We start from the raw sequence: 17,643 nt of genomic DNA, 5'->3' as shown, positions 1-17,643 counted from the left end.
GCTGGAAGTTTCACGCAGAGTGATGACACCCTGGAGCCGCTGCTGAGAGCGGAGAACTGGAACTGGAACAATGAAGAGGCAGTGGGAGAGGTGAGGAGGCGAGTGAGTTACTTCCAGAAGGCTGGAACGTGAAATGGGACTGATACAGGAAAAGCTGTCCAACTGGAGTGAAGACCGATGGAGGAGAACGAGGCAAGGATATTGCATCGTTGGCATGTCACGTTGTGAATGCTTTTGATAATTCTGAGTTATATTTCAGCTCCAGAAAACTGCAGTAATGTTTGCTGTCTGCAGTGAGAATCCCCAGTAAATGGCACTGTGTCGGATTAAATAGAGCCAAGACAAACATCCTATCCACATGCAAGATCACTTTTATAAACATATTGTGCCTATTGTTTATCAAAGGGTCATGTTATTGTGTAGAAACCGCCTGTCCTGTCGAGGTTAGCAGATCGATCTTGTGTAGCGTACCCAATGCTAGGGGCTGCTGAGAACCTGTTTCTCCAGCAAGAGAATTTAATACAGAGGACATTGTCTCAGACAAGGACTCAGACGAGATAAATTATCTTCACTCTGGGGGTTGTGTGTCTTTGGAATTCTCCAAGTCACAGGACTGAGGAGCCTGAGGATGCTTGTTATGTTCAAATCTAAAATGAGTAAGTAACATTTTGTGAATGGAAGGGTACTGTATGAGTGGGGGATGTGGAGTTGAGATGATCCATTGAATGAATCATAGAGTGATACAGCACGCAAACAGGCCCTTCGATGCAACTTGCCCACACCGACCAACATGCCTCATCTGCACTGATCCCACCTGCCCTGCTAGGCCTGTAAGCCTGTTCTATCCATGTACCAGTCCAAATATTTCTTCAATGTTATGCGAGTACCTGCTTCGACTACCTCCTCCGGCAGCTCGTTCCACACTCCCAGCATTCTTTGTGCAAAATGGTGTGAGAAGGTGAGGGTCTTGGCATCTGGAGCACGCCCTGCTCCTGCGATCCCTAACTATTTGGCAAAGATGAGTTGACCCTGTTCTTCTCCTGCAGAATACTCCTCTGGACCTGATCGACACGGGCAAGGGTCTGAAGGTGCAGACGGACAAGCCACACCTGGTCAGCCTGGGCAGTGGGAGGCTCAGTATCGCCATCACTTTGCTGCCCCTGGAAGAAGGTAAGAGACCCCTGGAGATTGTGTAACGATGCCAGCATCGACTGGGACATGGACTGGAAGCCCATTGACCTGTCCTGGGCTTTACTCAACACTGTTGCTGCCTGGCCTGCTGGTATTTCCAACATCCCCCTCTAGTTCAGGTGCTGCCTGACCTGCTGGTATTTCCAACATCCCCCTCTAGTTCAGGTGCTGCCTGACCTGCTGGTATTTCCAACATCCCCCTCTAGTTCAGGTGCTGCCTGACCTGCTGGTATTTCCAACATCCCCCTCTAGTTCAGACTTCCTGCAACAGGTCGTGTTCTGCATCTCACAGGTCTATGTAGTCATTTCTTTTTTTCTCTCCCCTTGGTTCCCATTTTTCTCCTCCTATTTTCATCTCCTCCAGGTGTATCATTTGCAGTTAACAAACATTGCTGTCTGTTCACTGACACTACAACTATCTCCATCATGGTCGCTCTTGGTCTTTTTCATAAACATCTCCTTTGTTCTCCCATCTCTACAACTTCATCCACGTTTACGGTGTTAGGTGTTTCCTGGCCCTGAAGAAAAACCATCGTAATTGTTTCTCTCTCTGTAGATTTGTCCTGGCCTGCTGAGGATCATGTATGATCAGCCATGATTGAATGGCCGGCTAGGCTTGATGGGCCGAATGGCCTAATCCTGGTCCTCTCACTTATGACCACGAAGAAGGTGGTTAATATCATCTGTGCCCTCTTCTCATTACTGCCTTTGAGAAGAAGGCACAGGAGTCTGAGAACAGTTATTCCCAAGTTCAGGAACAGCTTCTGCCCATCAGCATCAGGTTCCTGAACCATCCAGATCAACCCCACCTTCACATCAGACCACTGTCAACTTTGGTTGTCTATGCTCTCTGGTGTTTGCGCTGACATGGTCTAGTGTATTGATAATAATTGATCATTTATGGCACATTTATTGTTGTTTGCCTCTAATGCACCTGTAAAGTTGCAGCCTGTAAGAATCCCATTGGCCTGGTTCATGGATACGATTAATAAGCACCCTGACCTCTCCCAGTATTTGACAGTAAATTGTCCAATATCAGAGGGGGAAGGTTACAACATCCTCCATGTCAAATAAAATGGAGCAAAGAAAGTAATAAACATATACCACTTCCAGGAGATTGAGATTGGAGGTACAAATCGTTGCTTGCTCTCATGTATTCAGGGCAAAAGCTTAAGTGAGCTGCTGAGTTTTTTCAGAACGTATCTGAGGGTATTTTTAAATTGAGTTTTGGAAAGAATGACAGGCATCTTGGTGGACATCTTATTGTCTGTTCCTGAGGCCTGCATTTGCTCCAAAGGAAACGGATTTGTGCTGGAACTGGGGATTAAGGATCAGATTAAATTTCTGCGGAAAGGCTGTGCCAAGACAGATAACACACTGGCTGCACACAGCCTCCAGCCCCAGCACTGCTCAATAGACCCAGCAACCCACTGAGTGTGCTCACCGGAAAGGCCACGTTCCAATTCAGCTGCACGTTTATCAACTACATTACGGGCATTTTCAGAACTGCACCACAGCTAAGTTTTGATCTGGTGCATTTCCCCCCTCCTCCCTTACAACTAAACATGTGGGGTACGTGGCTTGTTAACGTGTTTCAGTGTGTTTCAGACACGTGAGCATTTTGTTCTTGTGTAGGAATAATCTGCAGATGCTGGTTAAAACCGAAGGTAGACACAAAGTGCTGGAGTAACTCAGTGGGTCAGGCAGCATCTCTGGAGAGAAGGAATGGGTGACGTCTCGGGTCAAGATCCTTCTTCAGACCCGAAACGTCACCCATTCCTTCTCTCCAGCAATGTGTTCTTGCTCCTGCCCACGTTTGGCGGGAGTGAGCAGCTGATGCTGAGGCCTGGTATTGCACATTATATCTTCACAGCGGGCTGTGAAAGTACTGCCGAGCACACACACTCCAGCCAAGCAACTCGTTTGCTCGGTGACTTCCTCGTCACTCATCGTGCTTCCCCAGCAGTCCTGTGTCTCTGGGCCACAGCCTCGACTGGCCCGCTAGGTGATGCAGACAACACTGTGCTGTTACAGAGAGTAGACACGAGGAACTGCAGATGATGGTTTACCAAAAGGACACAGAGTGCTGGAGGAACTCAGCGGGTCAGGCAGCATCTCTGGAGAACATGGATAGGTGACGTTTCACAAAGTGCTGGAGGAACTCAGCGGGTCAGGCAGCAGCTCTAGAGAACATGGGTAGGCAACTTATGTGTAGGGTGGAACTGCAGATAGTTTAAACTGAAGACAGACAAAAAGTGCTGGAGGAACTCAGCGGGTCGGGCAGCATCTCTGGGGAACATGGATAGGTGACATTTCACAGAGTGCTGGAGTAACTCAGCGGGTCGGGCAGCATCTCTGGGGAACATGGATAGGTGACATTTCACAGAGTGCTGGAGTAACTCAGCGGGTCAGGCAGCATCTGTGGAGAAAAGGAATAGGTGACATTTCAGCTCGAGAGGGTCTAAAGGAGGGTCTCGACCCGAATCGTCACCCATTCTTTCTCGCCAGAGATGCTGCCTGACCCGCTGAGTTACTCCAGCATTATGTGTCTGTCGAAGATAGGTGACTTTTCGGGTCGGGGCAAAGACCTGGTTTCATTGCAGGTCATTATCTCTAAACGAACGCCTAATGGCAGGTGATCACCTTGCTTTGTGTAACTGTACGGAGAACACATTGGCTGCTACATTTCCCACATTGCAGTAATGACAATTGCAACATTGCAATAGGAAGAAGGGTCTCGACCGGAAACGTCACCCTTTCCTTCTCTCCAGAGATGCTGCCTGACCCGCTGTTACTCCAGCATTTTGTGTTGATTTGCAGTAATGACTGTTCCTCTCGTGTACAGGCTGAAGCATTGTGGGAGATTTTCCTTCTCTCTGTCTCTTTCTCCTGTGTCTCTTTCTTTCTGTCTGTGTCTTTCTCTCATTCTACTCTCTCTCATATATTCCCTCTCTTTTCCCACGGGTGATCGCTGGTCGACGCAGACTCAGTGGGCCGAAGGGCCTGTTTCCACGCTGTATCTCGAAATGAAACGAAACTAAGCTAAACTAAACTCAAGTAAACTAAACTCCTTCTCTTCCCCAACACACTTTCTTTCCTCACCCTTCCTCTCCATCTCTATCTCCCAACCCTGTCTTCTCTTCCCTTTTCTCTCCAATGCAAATGTGTGCATTTTTCATAGTTGTGAATATGTGTGTGTGTGTGTGTGTGTGTGTGTGTGTGTGTAAGTGTGTGTGAGTGTGTGAGTGTGTGTGCGTGTGAGTGAGTGTGTGTTTGTGTGAGTGTGAGTGAGTGTGCGTGTGTGAGTGAGTGTGAGTGAGTGTGTGTGTGAGTGTGTGTGTGTGTGTGTGAGTGTGTGTGTGAGTGTGTGTGTGAGTGTGTGTGTGTGTGTGTGTGTGTGTGTGTGTGTGTGTGTGTGTGTGTGTGTGTGTGTGTGTGAGTGTGTGTGTGTGTGTGTGTGTGTGTGAGTGTGTACAGTGGTGTGTAGTGGCATGTATCAGCATCTGTAGTTGCACATATGTACGTGTGCGTGTGTCATTCTGTTTGTGCATGTATGTGGAGTCATGGAACATGTAAAGATGTATTACTTTAGGTTATTTTAAACAGACCTTTCAGGAGCTTAACCCTTTAACTTCCCGTTCCTGACATCGAATCCCAATGTAAAACGCAGTGAGATACAGGAGAGGGAGTGGACTGACGATTGGTGTGAACTTCTCTCTGGGTCTGGGGTTGTGAGGCAGCTCACAGTCACACAGCTGCCGATGGAAGGGGAGGTTATCATGTGAAGCTGTTGTCTCGGTCACTGACCCTGGGCTCCACACACAGCATTACACACAGAGCTCAGGAAGGGACTCATCTGCAACAGAATGCACCCTGGCCTGAACGGAACTGGCTCCCAGAATAGTTGCTGCCGAGATCCTGGAGCTCATGTGCGTTATGCACCGAGGGAACTAACGCAGGCGAGGATTATGTCAAATCCACTGGAGACTTTCTCTTTGATCTCTGTTGCCATCGGAGTGGCTGAGAGTTAGAAAGACTCATAGTTGTCAACCAGCATCTGCAGCTCCTTGTTTCTCCAGCTCTTTCTCCCAGTGTGGGAATGCTACATGTCAGAGGGGGAAGGTTTCATTTGGGAGGGAGGAGATTAAAGGAGGTTTGTGAGGCAGAGTGGTGGGTGCGTGGAATGCACGACCAGGCTGGTGGTGAGGGCAGGTATGATGGTGGTGTTTAGACCAACACTAGAACAGGCAGCAGACGGAGGGAGATGTACCAGGTATAGGCAGCCAGGATTGGCTTGGATTAGCATCATGGTCAGCATAGACACGATGTTCTGAAGGGTCTGTTCCTGTGCTTTACTGGTCTATGTTCTAAAACGTTAAGGATAACAACAGTTCAGATTTGTATAGTATATTCAACATCAAAAAAAGTTCATTTGTTTCATAGAAACCCTATTGATCAACATTGGTCCAATCTGGACAAGTGTGTCTTCAGCTCAGAGTGGACGTGACCAGTCCATTCCATGAATTTAAGGAGCATCTTAAAGGGCCAGTCCCACTTAGGCGATCTTTTAGGCGACTGCCGGCGACTGTCATAGTCGTAGCAGGTCGCCGAACAACCGGCGATTGGATCCCCCCACGGCAATGTCCACGACAAGCTACAACAACCTAGTCAACGGCAAGCTACCGACAACCGGCAACCCAATCGCCACGAGTAGGACATCCACCTACGACCGCACCTACGACAACCTACGACCACACAGGTGACAATCTACGAGAACCTACATCTACCCACGACAACCTACGACAAGATACGACCCTGCCGGCGACAACTGAAGACAATTCACGTCATTTTGGCCTCCGGTTTTGGCGCCGGTGCCTGTCGCCGGTTGATGTAGGTTGACGTAAGTAGTCGCCAATGGAATTCACCGAAGTCAGCACCGGCGACAACCTACGACAGCGCCCACGTCAGGAGATGTCAAGATACGCTCATCGGCATCAAACCCACTGTCGCTGAAAAAGTTTTCAACGTACTGAAAATCCAGCGGCAAACAGAAAGACGCTACAACTCTTTGGAGACGACTCACGGCCGTACAGGCGGCACCCGGGCAACCGTGTGGCCACGGCCTAGTGGGACAGGGGTTTAACTGAGGAGAGGTGGAGGGAAGGGATTGCAGCAGTTAGCGTATAAGGTCTCTGGCTTGCCTGCCCTGTTTATTTTGTTCAAAGCAGTTACAAACGTATTTACCGGGAGTGAAAGGTAATTACGTCAGATTCTGACTTGTCTCGAGTCACTCTAGAGATGTACCAGAGCACTTCTCCACATCGACACCACTCTCCACATCGGCCGCACGTCAAGGTACTCCCGCTTTTTAGACTTTGGAGATAAAGCGCACTGAGTCCGTGCTGACCAGCGATCCCCGCACACTAGTTTAGTTTAGAGATACAGCGCTGAAACAGGCCCTTCAGCCCATCGAGTCCGTGCTGACCAACAATCACCCCATACACTAACTTAGTTTAGAGACACAGCGCTGAAACAGGCCCTTCAGCCCATCGAGTCCGTGCTGACCAGCGATCACCTCGTACATTAACACTATCCTACACACTAGGATTTTTATAAACCATTTTTTTACAACTTCCTGAAGCCAACTAGCTGACAAACCTGTACGTCTTTGGAGTGTGGGAGGAAACTGGAGCACCCGGGACAACCCATGCAGGTCACGGGGAGAACATGCAAACTCCGTACAGACAGTGTCCGTAGTCAGGGTGGAACCTGGGTCTCTGGCGCTGTGAGGCAGCAATTCTACCACTGTGCCACCGAGCTCCTTTTGAATTACTGTGGAGAAATGAGACCGTGGTTGTGCATTCTCAGGACAGTTAGATGTTTAAAGTACTGCGCTGAAGCTGGGACCCCAACAAGCTCAATCCCACTCCAACCCCTCGGCCATCAGCACTACCCTCTGCGGACCCCATCCACTCTCAACACGACACCTTCCCTCACCCTACAGAATCTCCCAATGTCTGTCCCTCTGGCCTCTCCACCTCTTCTTTCTCTCCCACCACTTCTCCCATCGACCCAGGCCTTCACACTGGGTATTGAGAGGAAACCCCAATCATTCCCTCAGTCACTTGCTACAGAAATTCCCTGTTGTGGGGATGATTGAGAAGATGGTCTGGTTTGGAACTGATGATCTTATGAAGATATCCCTGGAGATATAACGTCATTTCCTGAGTCAAAGTTTCTCAAGCGGTTTAATCTTTCCCCCCTCGGGCCCTGCTGCCTCTGGGATCTGGTTGTGCCCAATGTATCTGTTATTTCAGGCTCCTGCCCGGCTTATCCTGCAGAGAGTGGTGAACACAGCCCACTCTACTAATGCTCGTCACATCCTTCCACCCAGTCCACCTTCACAATGCAATGCTGGAAGGCTGCAGATATAGTCAGGGATACCTGCCACTGGCCATCCCCCTTTTCTCTTCTACCTTCTGGGAGAAGATGCCAGAACTTGATAGCTCAGGTTTAGTTTAGTTTAGAGATACAGCATGGAAACAGGCCCTTCGGCCCACCGAGTCCACACCGACCATTAATCGCCCGCTCACACTAGTTCCAAGTAATCCCTCTTTCACATCCACCCCCGACCCCACTTGAAGCAATCTGCAGAGGGCCAATTAACCTACAGTTACTCAGGTCTTTGAGAGATGGGGGGAAACCGGAATATCCGGTGAAAAACCACACGGTTACAGGAAGAACGTGCAAACTCCACACAGACACCACCTGAGGTCAGGATCAAACCTGGGGCTCCAGGACTGCTAGGCAGCGGTTCTACCTGCTGCACCATTGTAGTGTCCTTAAGTCGTAAGTCCACTGAAGCCCTTAAATCCAGACTTACGAACAGCTTCCCCCACACTGCTCACATTCTTGAACCAATGACCTCATTCACATCCCCAATCCAGAGGTGCTGCCACAAACCTGTATTCTTAACTCTACCTTATTCAGGTATTCCACTATCATACTTTAATACTTTCTGGCCCCACTTCAGATTGCTCTCCAATCTGGCACGGTTTGCTGTTCTGCACTCATCGTTATATTTATTGTTGCATTAACCATTACTGTATATGTACACTGTTCACTGTGGGAGGCTCATGTGAACAAGGAACTGGTGTTCATATGAATAAATGGACCTGAATGTGAATCATAGAGTCGTACAGCAGAGGCTTCAGCCCACAACGTGCACCTCACCCTCAAGCATTCATTTAAGCCCAGCCCATTTTATTCATCCCTGGATTCCCATCAGGCTTGGGCAGCACGGTGGCGCAGCGGTAGAGTTGCTGCCTTACAGCGCCAGTGACTTGGGTTCGATCATGCCTATGGGTGCTGTCTGTGTGGAGTTTACACGTTCTCCCCGTGACCGTGTGGGTTTTCTCCGGGTGCTCCGGTTTCCTCCCACACTCCAAAGATGTGCAGGTTTGTAGGTTAATTGGCTTCGGTAAATTGTAAAGAAAATTGATCCTCGTGTGCAGGTTAGTGTACGGGGTGGCCACTGATCGGCACGGACTTGGTGGACTGAAGGGCCTGTTTCCACGCTGTATCGCTAAAGTCTAAAGTCTAAACTACCACCAGATGTAATAGTGAACATCATTCAAAAGCACTTCAGTGTCTGTAAATCTGCTGGGAGTGAAAGTACTGCACCCAATGAAAGCTGGGATGGACGGCTTCTTTCTTGGAATTACGCGACACGTTTTGAAAGCTTTAGGCCAGTTGGTCGTCACATTCCCCACGCCACTGAGGGACAGGAACTAAACTAACATCAGTTCATAGGTCCTAGGAGCAAAAGTAGGCCGTTCGGCCCATCAAGCCTACTCTACCATTCAATCATGGTTGATCTATCTTTCCATCTCAACCCCACTCTCCAGCCTTCTCCCCATAACCCCTGACACCCATGCTAATCAACAATCTGTGTATCTCAGCCTTAAACATACCCATTGACTTGGCCTCCACAGCCACCTGTGGCGATGAATTCCACAGATTCCTCACCACAGGCGTGTCCAAGTACCCTTGTCTTTCTTTGCCTGTGGCACTGAGAATGACAAACTGTCATAACTAGGAAATGGGTCATTTGCAGCATCAGTAGTTTATTTTTGTACATTTACATTAAACCATGTTGATGAACTATTCAATTTCTGTCCTTTGTTGCAATATGTCAACCACATATTAGCTGTTGATTTCTTAAAGCCCAATCACAGCTTGTAACTAATCATAACTCTTTCTGGTCAATCTTTTTTTAACCGCGGACTATTTTTAAAGTGGAGCCTGGCGTGCATTCTGTGAAGAGGCCAGATAAGTATATGGGACCTTCCAGTACTTTACTCACCCCGCTGTGCAGAGAGCAGACTGTTCGTGTGGAATCTATGCTTTCCACCGACCAAATTCAATTGGTCCCTGGCCTATTGTATTTTGTTTTATGTGAATCGCCATCTGCAGCTCCTTGTGTCTATAAAATGTAGCTGCATTTGAACTGAATTGGCTGAACAGCGTGGATTGTGAACAGCTCCATCCAAGACCGCAAGAAATTGCAGCGAATTGTGGACTCAGCCCAGACCATCGCACAAACCAACCTCCCATTGACTCCATCTACACCTCACGCTGCCTCGGCAAGGCCAGCAGCCCAGACCATCGCACAAACCAACCTCCCTTCCATTGACTCCATCTACACCTCACGCTGCCTCGGCAAGGCCAGCAGCATAATCAAAGACGAGTCGCACCCTGGCCACTCCCTCTTCTCCCCTCTCCCATCTGGCAAAAGATATAGAAGTGTGAAAACGCACACCTCCAGATACAAGGACAGTTCTTCCCAGCTGTTATCAAGCAACTGAACCATCCCACCACAACCAGAGAGCGATCCTGAACTGCCATCTACCTCATCGGGGACCCTCGGACTATCTTTGATCAGACGTTGCTGGCTTTACCTTGCACTAAGCGTTATTCCCTTATTATGTATCTGTACACTGTGCATGGCTTGATTGTAATCATGTATTGTCTTTCCACTGACTGGTTAGCACGCAACAAAAGCTTCTCACTGTACCTCACCACACGGGACAATAAACTAAACTGAACTAAACTGTGTGGGTCTACATGCAACTTGCCATGGAGTCAGGAGGAGAGAGAGGATCGATCACGGTCCTGTACTGTTAGCTAGTTTTCCACATTACTTTTTCTTTTGAAAATATACATTAAAAAAAATATAGATAGGAAATTTAGTTGAGCTTAGTTCAGTTTATTGTCACATGTACTGAGGTACATTGAAAGGTTTTTCACAAAACACATTTTGTTACATTCATTGTGCCATCAAACTAATGTGTGATCAGACAAGATAGAATGCCAGTCTTTAGACAGCAGTGCCATGATGTGTTCCAGAGGCTGGTACAAGGCCCAGCCCCTTGGTGTCCAGTGGCAGTGTAACCTCAGGATGCAAGTCTGTACAGTGATGGCATTGGTCTTCAATGGCATTCTTCAATGCAGCGTGAGGCCAGCGTGAGGCCAGAGAGACCATTTCTACGCTGTGCGTATTGCGGCAGTAGGATTAGACTCGGTTCCCTAAGTCTGGGTAATGGTGGAGCGAGCAGGGGCCTTGCCTCCAGCACTCTGAAAGGACACGGTCATCCTCCAATGTCAGAGCTCCTCATCGACACAAAGCCCATTCCAACTCACGACCGAAGATCGACACAAGAACCTGGAGTAACTCAGGCCCCATCTCAGGAGAGAAGGAATGGGTGACGTTTTGGGTCGAGACCCTCCTCTCTCCAACTTCACACCTGTTTGGCCGGCGTACATGATAGGTGGTGTAGAAGAAGTGGGGGATTTGATTACCTCAAAATGGTAGAGTTCACTGTCCATGCCGTTGGGTCGGAAGCTTCCCAAGCAGAATACGAGGTGCTGTTCCCCCAGTTTGTGTGTGGCTTTGATGATTTGCGACAGGCATTGTTTGGATTCTCTTCTGTATTTGTTACTGACGGGTGAATGTGTTGACCTTCTTCCTACGTTTGCTTCCTCCTCACAGGGACCACCACGTTTGGCAGCTCCGATTGTCCCCCGCAAGACATCAGTATTCACAGTCCGGGTATTGCCGCCCAGCACTGCCACATCGAGAACCAGAATGGAGTCATAACCCTGCACCCACACGGGAACACGTGTGCAGTCGATGGCGTGCGTGTGAACCGGCCCACACGTCTGAGCCAAGGTAAGAGAAACGTGGCAAAACATGGGACCTCCATGCATTTACATGTGACGTGAAATCTGCATCTGTAAAGTGCTTCCAACGGAAGACATCCCAAAGAGCGGATCAACTTTTTATTGTAAGAGGTTTTCTTACCGAAGATAGACACAAAATGCTGGAGTAACTCAGCGGGACAGGCAGCATCTCTGGAGAGAAGGAACGGGTGAGAGTTCGGGTCGGGACTCTTCTCGGCATCCATTCCTTCTCTCCAGAGACGCTGCCTGTCCCGCTGAGTTCTTAATCCAGCGTTATGTGTCTATCTTCGGTTTAAACCAGCATCAGCAGTTTCTGCCTATACAAGATCTTCTTACCATTCAGTGTTAGCATCTGAATCTTGTTGGAGAGGCCCTTGCAGAAACATCTTCACAGGTAGCAGTGAGTCACCACTGGTAGTGCAGCACTGCCCCAGTCCTGGTCATCTTGGACGGTCATCCACCCTCTGGAGTGAGACTGAAACCCACTGGACTCGGCTTTTGAAGGAGTGGACCGGGGTGCCCGAGGAGGGGAGAGGTGGAGCGCAGGGTTTGTGGTATTCAGCTGGCTGAGTTGTCCAGTGGGGCCACAGTTTAAGAATAACCGGTAGGCCAATTAGAACGGAGATGAGGAAAAACTTTTTCACCCAGAGAGTTGTGAATCTGTGGAATTCTCTGTCTCAGAAGACAGTGGAGGCCAATTCTCTGGATGCTTTTAAGAGAGAGCTAGATAGAGCTCTTAAAGATAGCGGAGTCAGGGGATATGGGGAGAAGGCAGGAACGGGGTACTGATTGTGAATGATCAGCCATGATCACAGTGAATGGTGGTGCTGGCTCGAAGGGCCGAATGGCCTCCTCCTGCACCTATTGTCTATTGTCTATTATCCATAGCTTGTGGAAAGCACTGAAGAAATACATGTTGTTCAACACTTTAAAAAACTTGCTCAAAACCGAAATCAAAACCATCAAATTTTCTCAGGCACATTAGTTGCCTCTAGACAACACTGTCACTTAAATGATATGAGTCAAGAATGAAGAGTGTTTCATTGTCGTGTGTCCCAGATAGAACAATGACATTCTTACTTGCAGCAGCAGCACAACGCAATATGGAAACAGAGTACACTGTAAACAACGTTATAAACGAGGAAAGAACATTTCAGTGACACACACGCACACACGCACACACATACGCACACACGCACACACGCACACACATACGCACACACGCACACACGCACACACATACGCACACACGCACACACGCACACACATACGCACACATGCACACACGCACACACGCACACACATACGCACAAACAACAAACAATAGTGTGATAATAACAATAATAGTCAATGTAGTTGAGAGGTTATTTGAGGTTGTAGTTAAATATCCTGATGGCTGTAGGGAAGAAGTTGTTCCTGAACCTGGACGTTACTGTTTTCGGGCTCATGTACCTTCTTCCCGATGGCAGGGGGGAGATGAGACCGTGGCCAGGGTGGTGTGGGGCTCTGATGATGCTGGCTGCCTTGGTGATGATGATGATGATGATTCTAGATAATCTATGTGGCAATTAGTTATTTGTGTGATCAACGTGAGTTTATTCTGTCAGACAACGTGATAGAAGGGATGATCTTGCAATGTAGTCAATTGGACCAGAGGAGTTTTTTCTAACATTCATTCACGTAAAGCTTCCCCCACTCTGGAAACAACGTTCTTCCTGGTTTTATTTTCATGCTAAAAATGGGCCACTTTAAAAATTTGCGTTGAAATGTAAACTGGGTAACTTTATACTGCTGTTCCTTTGGGCTACAGGACCCTAAGGTGCAGGGCTGACACCACAAACAGGTAGACACAAAACGCTGGAGTAACTCAGCGGGTCAGGCAGCATCTCTGGAGAGAAGGAATGGGTGACGTTTTGGGTCAAGACTCCAGCATTTTGTGTTTATCTTCGGTTTAAACCAGCATCTGCAGTTCCTTCCTACACAGGTAGTCTGATATCAAGTTGCTAAGTTCACTCAGGATGATGTCTTCTCTAATCCCATTGGCCCACGTGAGGACTATATCCCTCTACTGCTTGTCTATCCAAGACTTGGCCCTGGAAAACCACTCTGATGATCCTGTCTATTTCCTCTATATGTTAGAAACATCCCAGTCTCCCTGAAGCTCATGCCACCATTTCAGAGAGGAGTGGGTCATTTTTGCCCGTTGTCTTAGATTCAATAGTTTAGTTTGGAAACAGTGTGGAAACAGGCCATTCGGCCCACTGAGTCCGCGCTGACCAGCGATCCCTGCACACTAATACTACTCTACACACACCAGAGGCAATTGACATTTTTTAAATACTAAGCCAATTAACCTACAAACCTGTACATCTTTGGAGTGTGGGAGGAAAACTGGAGCACCCGGAGAAAGCCCACGCAGGTGACAGGGAGAACGTACAAACTCCACACAGACAGCACCCGTAGACCGGATCGAACCCGGGTCTCTGGCGCTGTGAGGCAGCAACTCTACCGCTGCGCCACCGTGACACAACACAGAGCCAGGTTGTTTCACATAGCTTTTTGTGGGAATTGTGGCTACATGATTTGCCTAATTATGTCAGGTATGCACAGTATGACCTCTCTTCATCAGCTATAATGCAGCTTGAGATGCCCTGAGGATGTGAACGGTGCTATATAAATGTAAGTTCTTTTCTTTTTTTTCTTGAATAATTTCACATGAATCTCTTCTCACGGAAGAGGCATGTTCTTGATCAGAAGCAGATGGTCTCCCCCGGCTGCCAAATTAACCAAGCAGTCTTGGAATCACACTCTTTGTGTGACTGGCTCTGGAATGGTAATCACAGGAAACGCTTCAAGCACCTTAGATAAGGAACCTTTGTTAACAGTTGACAAGGGGAAGGCAGCCAATAATTTGTGCAACTGGGCTTCAGCTTTGAACCTGCTACTGCACGGTCAGGGGAAGAGTGGTAACGCCATGGTGTCTGATCGCCAATAGGCAACATCTTGCAGTGACTGAGGAACAGGGTCATTGTGAATGTAGTCAGTGCGTGGAGCTTAACGCTTGCCAAAATGGGGCACGTTTTAGTCTGAAGAACATCTCAGTCTGAAGAAGGGTCTCGACCCAAAACCCATTCCTTCTCTCCAGAGATGCTGACTGTCCCGCTGAGTTACTCCAGCATTTTTGTGTCTGTCTTGGTTCTCTGCAGTTCCTTCCTACATGTTTTAATCCATGTTATCTTACTTCTTTGGAAGTCGGTCTTGTTGCCTTGTTACCCTCTCTCACCCCTCCTTATCTGCATCACTACACGTGGTCTTTCTCTGCCCCGTGTCAGTCTACAATGTCTGGCTGTGCTGACTTGCCCTGTGCCACACCCCCCCTTCACTCTACCACCTCATTCCACACCACCTCACTCTCTCCCTCTCAGAGAGCACCGTCTGATTCTGTGCTCGTACACAAGGTAGTTTGCTGTCTGTCCTGAGGTGAAGAGATAACCCAGTTTGTGCAGATTATCAGCTCTGGCGTGGGCAAGTGTTTCTGCTGGCGCTGTTACCCATCAAGTCTGGTCTTGGATGGCACACGTTCTCAGTGAAAGCTTCAGGTCTCTGGATCAGCTGCTCACCAATGCTTCTGTTTCTGAGATTATGAGAGCATTATTAGGGCCAGCTCTTTCACTCCGGTTGTAATACTAATAGAACATTGGGCCCAGATAGAGTGGATGTGGAAAGGATGTTTCCACTTTAGTTTTAGTTTTTAGTTTTGGTTTTGGTGATACATCATGGATACACGCCCTTCGGCCCACCGAGTCCGCACTGACCAGCGATCCCCGCACATTAACACTATCCTACACACACCAGGGACAATTTACACCTACACCAAACCAATTTACCTACACACCTGCACGCCTTCCTGGAGTGTTGGAGGAAACCGAAGATCTCGGAGAAAACCCACGTGGTCACGGGGAGAACGTACAAACTCCGTACAGACAGCACCCGTAGTCGGGATGGAACCCGGGTCTCCGGCGCTGCATTCGCTGTAAGGCAGCAACTCTACCGGCGCGCTACCGTGGCCGCCCGGTGTGATTAGTGTAGATGGACAAAGTAGGTTCACACGGGTTGGTGAGGAGAGGAGCAGGTTTCTGTGCTACACTATTCTATAACTCCTAATGGCCAGCACAGATACAACGCGTGAAATGGTCTTTTGCCGAGAACCGAACACCGATTCTATTAAATGTTACAAAGAGAGTGAGAATCTTTGTACTTTGCCTGTCCACACATAGCTGATCGACTGGTAATCATTACCCCAGCTGCAGTTACACTATAAACCACTCTGTAGAACACTAACTTGAGTGAGGGGCCAGCTAAAGAAAATATCTAGAGGGTCTGATCACACATCTGGCATGAGTCTGCAATCTGCCCACCACATGCTCCATCCTGCACTGTAAATACAAACAGACCCTCTCACTATGTATTCATGTGTGTTCCACAGTTCCACCTGTCCTGCTCCTCTTAACACTAAACGATCCCACAGCCGGCTTCAAACACAACCAACATTTCTCCCTCGATCCTGGGCCAACGTTTCTCCCATAAATAACCCAACACTGAGACCACTGGGAGCAGGTGATCATCACCCTGCTGTTTGATGGGACTTTGGTTTAGTTTAGTTTAGAGATACAGCGCGGAAACAGACCCTTCGGCCCACCGAGTCCGCACCGACCTGTGATCCCCGCACACTAACAATACACGAGGAACAATTTACACATACACCAAGCCAATTAACCTACAAACCTGCACGTCCTTGAAATGTGGGAGGAAACCAAAGAACTTGGAGAAAACCCACGCAGTCACGGGGAGAACGTACAAACTCCGTGCAGACAGCGCCCGTAGTCGGGATCGAACCCGGGTCTCCGGCGCTGTAAGCGCTGTAAGGCAGCAACTCTACCGCTGCACCACCTTGCTGTGCACATATTGGCTGTCATGTTTCCCCACATTGCACCTCTCCCTAGGATTGGCCATCAAACTGGCCATCTTCAATGGCCATCACACATTTCAGTTGGGCTTGTGGGGTCAAAACAACAAGTGGTGAGGCCGTACATGGAGCGTTGCCTGCAGTGTAGACCATGCTGCTGGAGGAAAGGCATCATTAAGCTGGAAAGAATGCAAAGATAGTTTAGATAGAGAAGGTTGCCAGGTCTTGAGGGCCGGATTTATAGGGGGGAGGTTGAGCAGACGAAGACAATTCTTTGGAGCGTAGGAGACTGAGAGGTGACCTAACGGAGGTAAATGAGATCACGAGGGACATAGATAAGGTGAATGCACTCTGTCTTTCTCCCTAGAGAAGGGAATCCAAAGCGAGAGGGGATGGGATGGAGCTGGGGGGGGGAAAGATTTCAAAGGGACCTGAGGGGCAACTCCATCGTAGAGAGCGAGCCACAAAGGAAAGTAATAGAGGCAGGTACTGTAACAACGTTAAAAATACATTTGAACAGGTACATAGATAGGAAAGGTTTAGAGGAATAAGGGCCAAACACAGGCAAATGGAACTGGCTTAAATGGCCATCTTGGTTAGTTTGGACAAGTTGAGCCAAGTAGACTGTTTCCACGATGTATCACTCAATGGTTCTATAAGATGCCACTGCTTGGAACAGTTGAGGAAATGTCACTGATGGATTTCAGTGGAGGCTTGATGCAGGAATGGTGGCTGTGTTGAAAGGTTGGGATGAGGCTTATGCAAACTTCAGCACTGGCATAAAGCAGCAGGGCCCCAATCGCCTCTGTGCGCGCTGTGGATTATGTGATTTCTGTGCAGTGTTTAGTTAAGTTTAATTTCGTTTAGTTTAGTTTCTTAAGGATAGCGGAGTCAGGGGGTATGGGGAGAAGGCAGGAAGGGGGTACTGATTGAGAATGATCAGCCATGATCACATTGAATGGCGGTGCTGGCTCGAAGGGCCGAATGGCCTCCTCCTGCACCTATTGTCTATTGTCTATAATGATGTGCAGGTTTGTAAGTAAATTGGCTTCTGTAAATTGTCTCAAGTGTGTAGGTTAGAACTAGTGTACAGGTGGTTGCTGCTCGTCACGGACTCGGTCGGCCAAAGTGCAGAGACACAGCATGGAAACGTCGCCTATTCTCTTTCTCCAGAGATGCTGCCTGACCCATAGAGTTCCTCCAGCTTTTTGTGTCTATCTTCGGTTTATACCAGCATCTGCAGT

The 17,643-nt window shown here is 48.4% G+C and overlaps 1 protein-coding gene across 17 annotated transcripts in view; it reads left to right on the top strand.

Annotated features, from left to right (window-relative positions):
- phldb1b (pleckstrin homology-like domain, family B, member 1b) overlaps positions 1-17,643 on the top strand; it is a 271,997-nt gene that overhangs the window by 116,127 nt on the left and 138,227 nt on the right. For all 17 annotated transcript variants that reach the window (XM_078426945.1, XM_078426940.1, XM_078426943.1 and 14 more), the window contains exons 3-4: positions 1,047-1,170; positions 11,243-11,422. In XM_078426945.1, the coding sequence (XP_078283071.1) occupies positions 1,047-1,170; positions 11,243-11,422 (304 nt within the window). The remainder of the gene's footprint in view (positions 1-1,046; positions 1,171-11,242; positions 11,423-17,643) is intronic.

This window comes from Rhinoraja longicauda, chromosome 32, assembly GCF_053455715.1.
Source record: "Rhinoraja longicauda isolate Sanriku21f chromosome 32, sRhiLon1.1, whole genome shotgun sequence".
Lineage (NCBI taxonomy): Eukaryota > Metazoa > Chordata > Chondrichthyes > Rajiformes > Arhynchobatidae > Rhinoraja > Rhinoraja longicauda.
The sequence above is the reverse complement of the archived record's forward strand: the minus strand, read 5'-3'. Positions and strand labels throughout refer to the sequence as shown.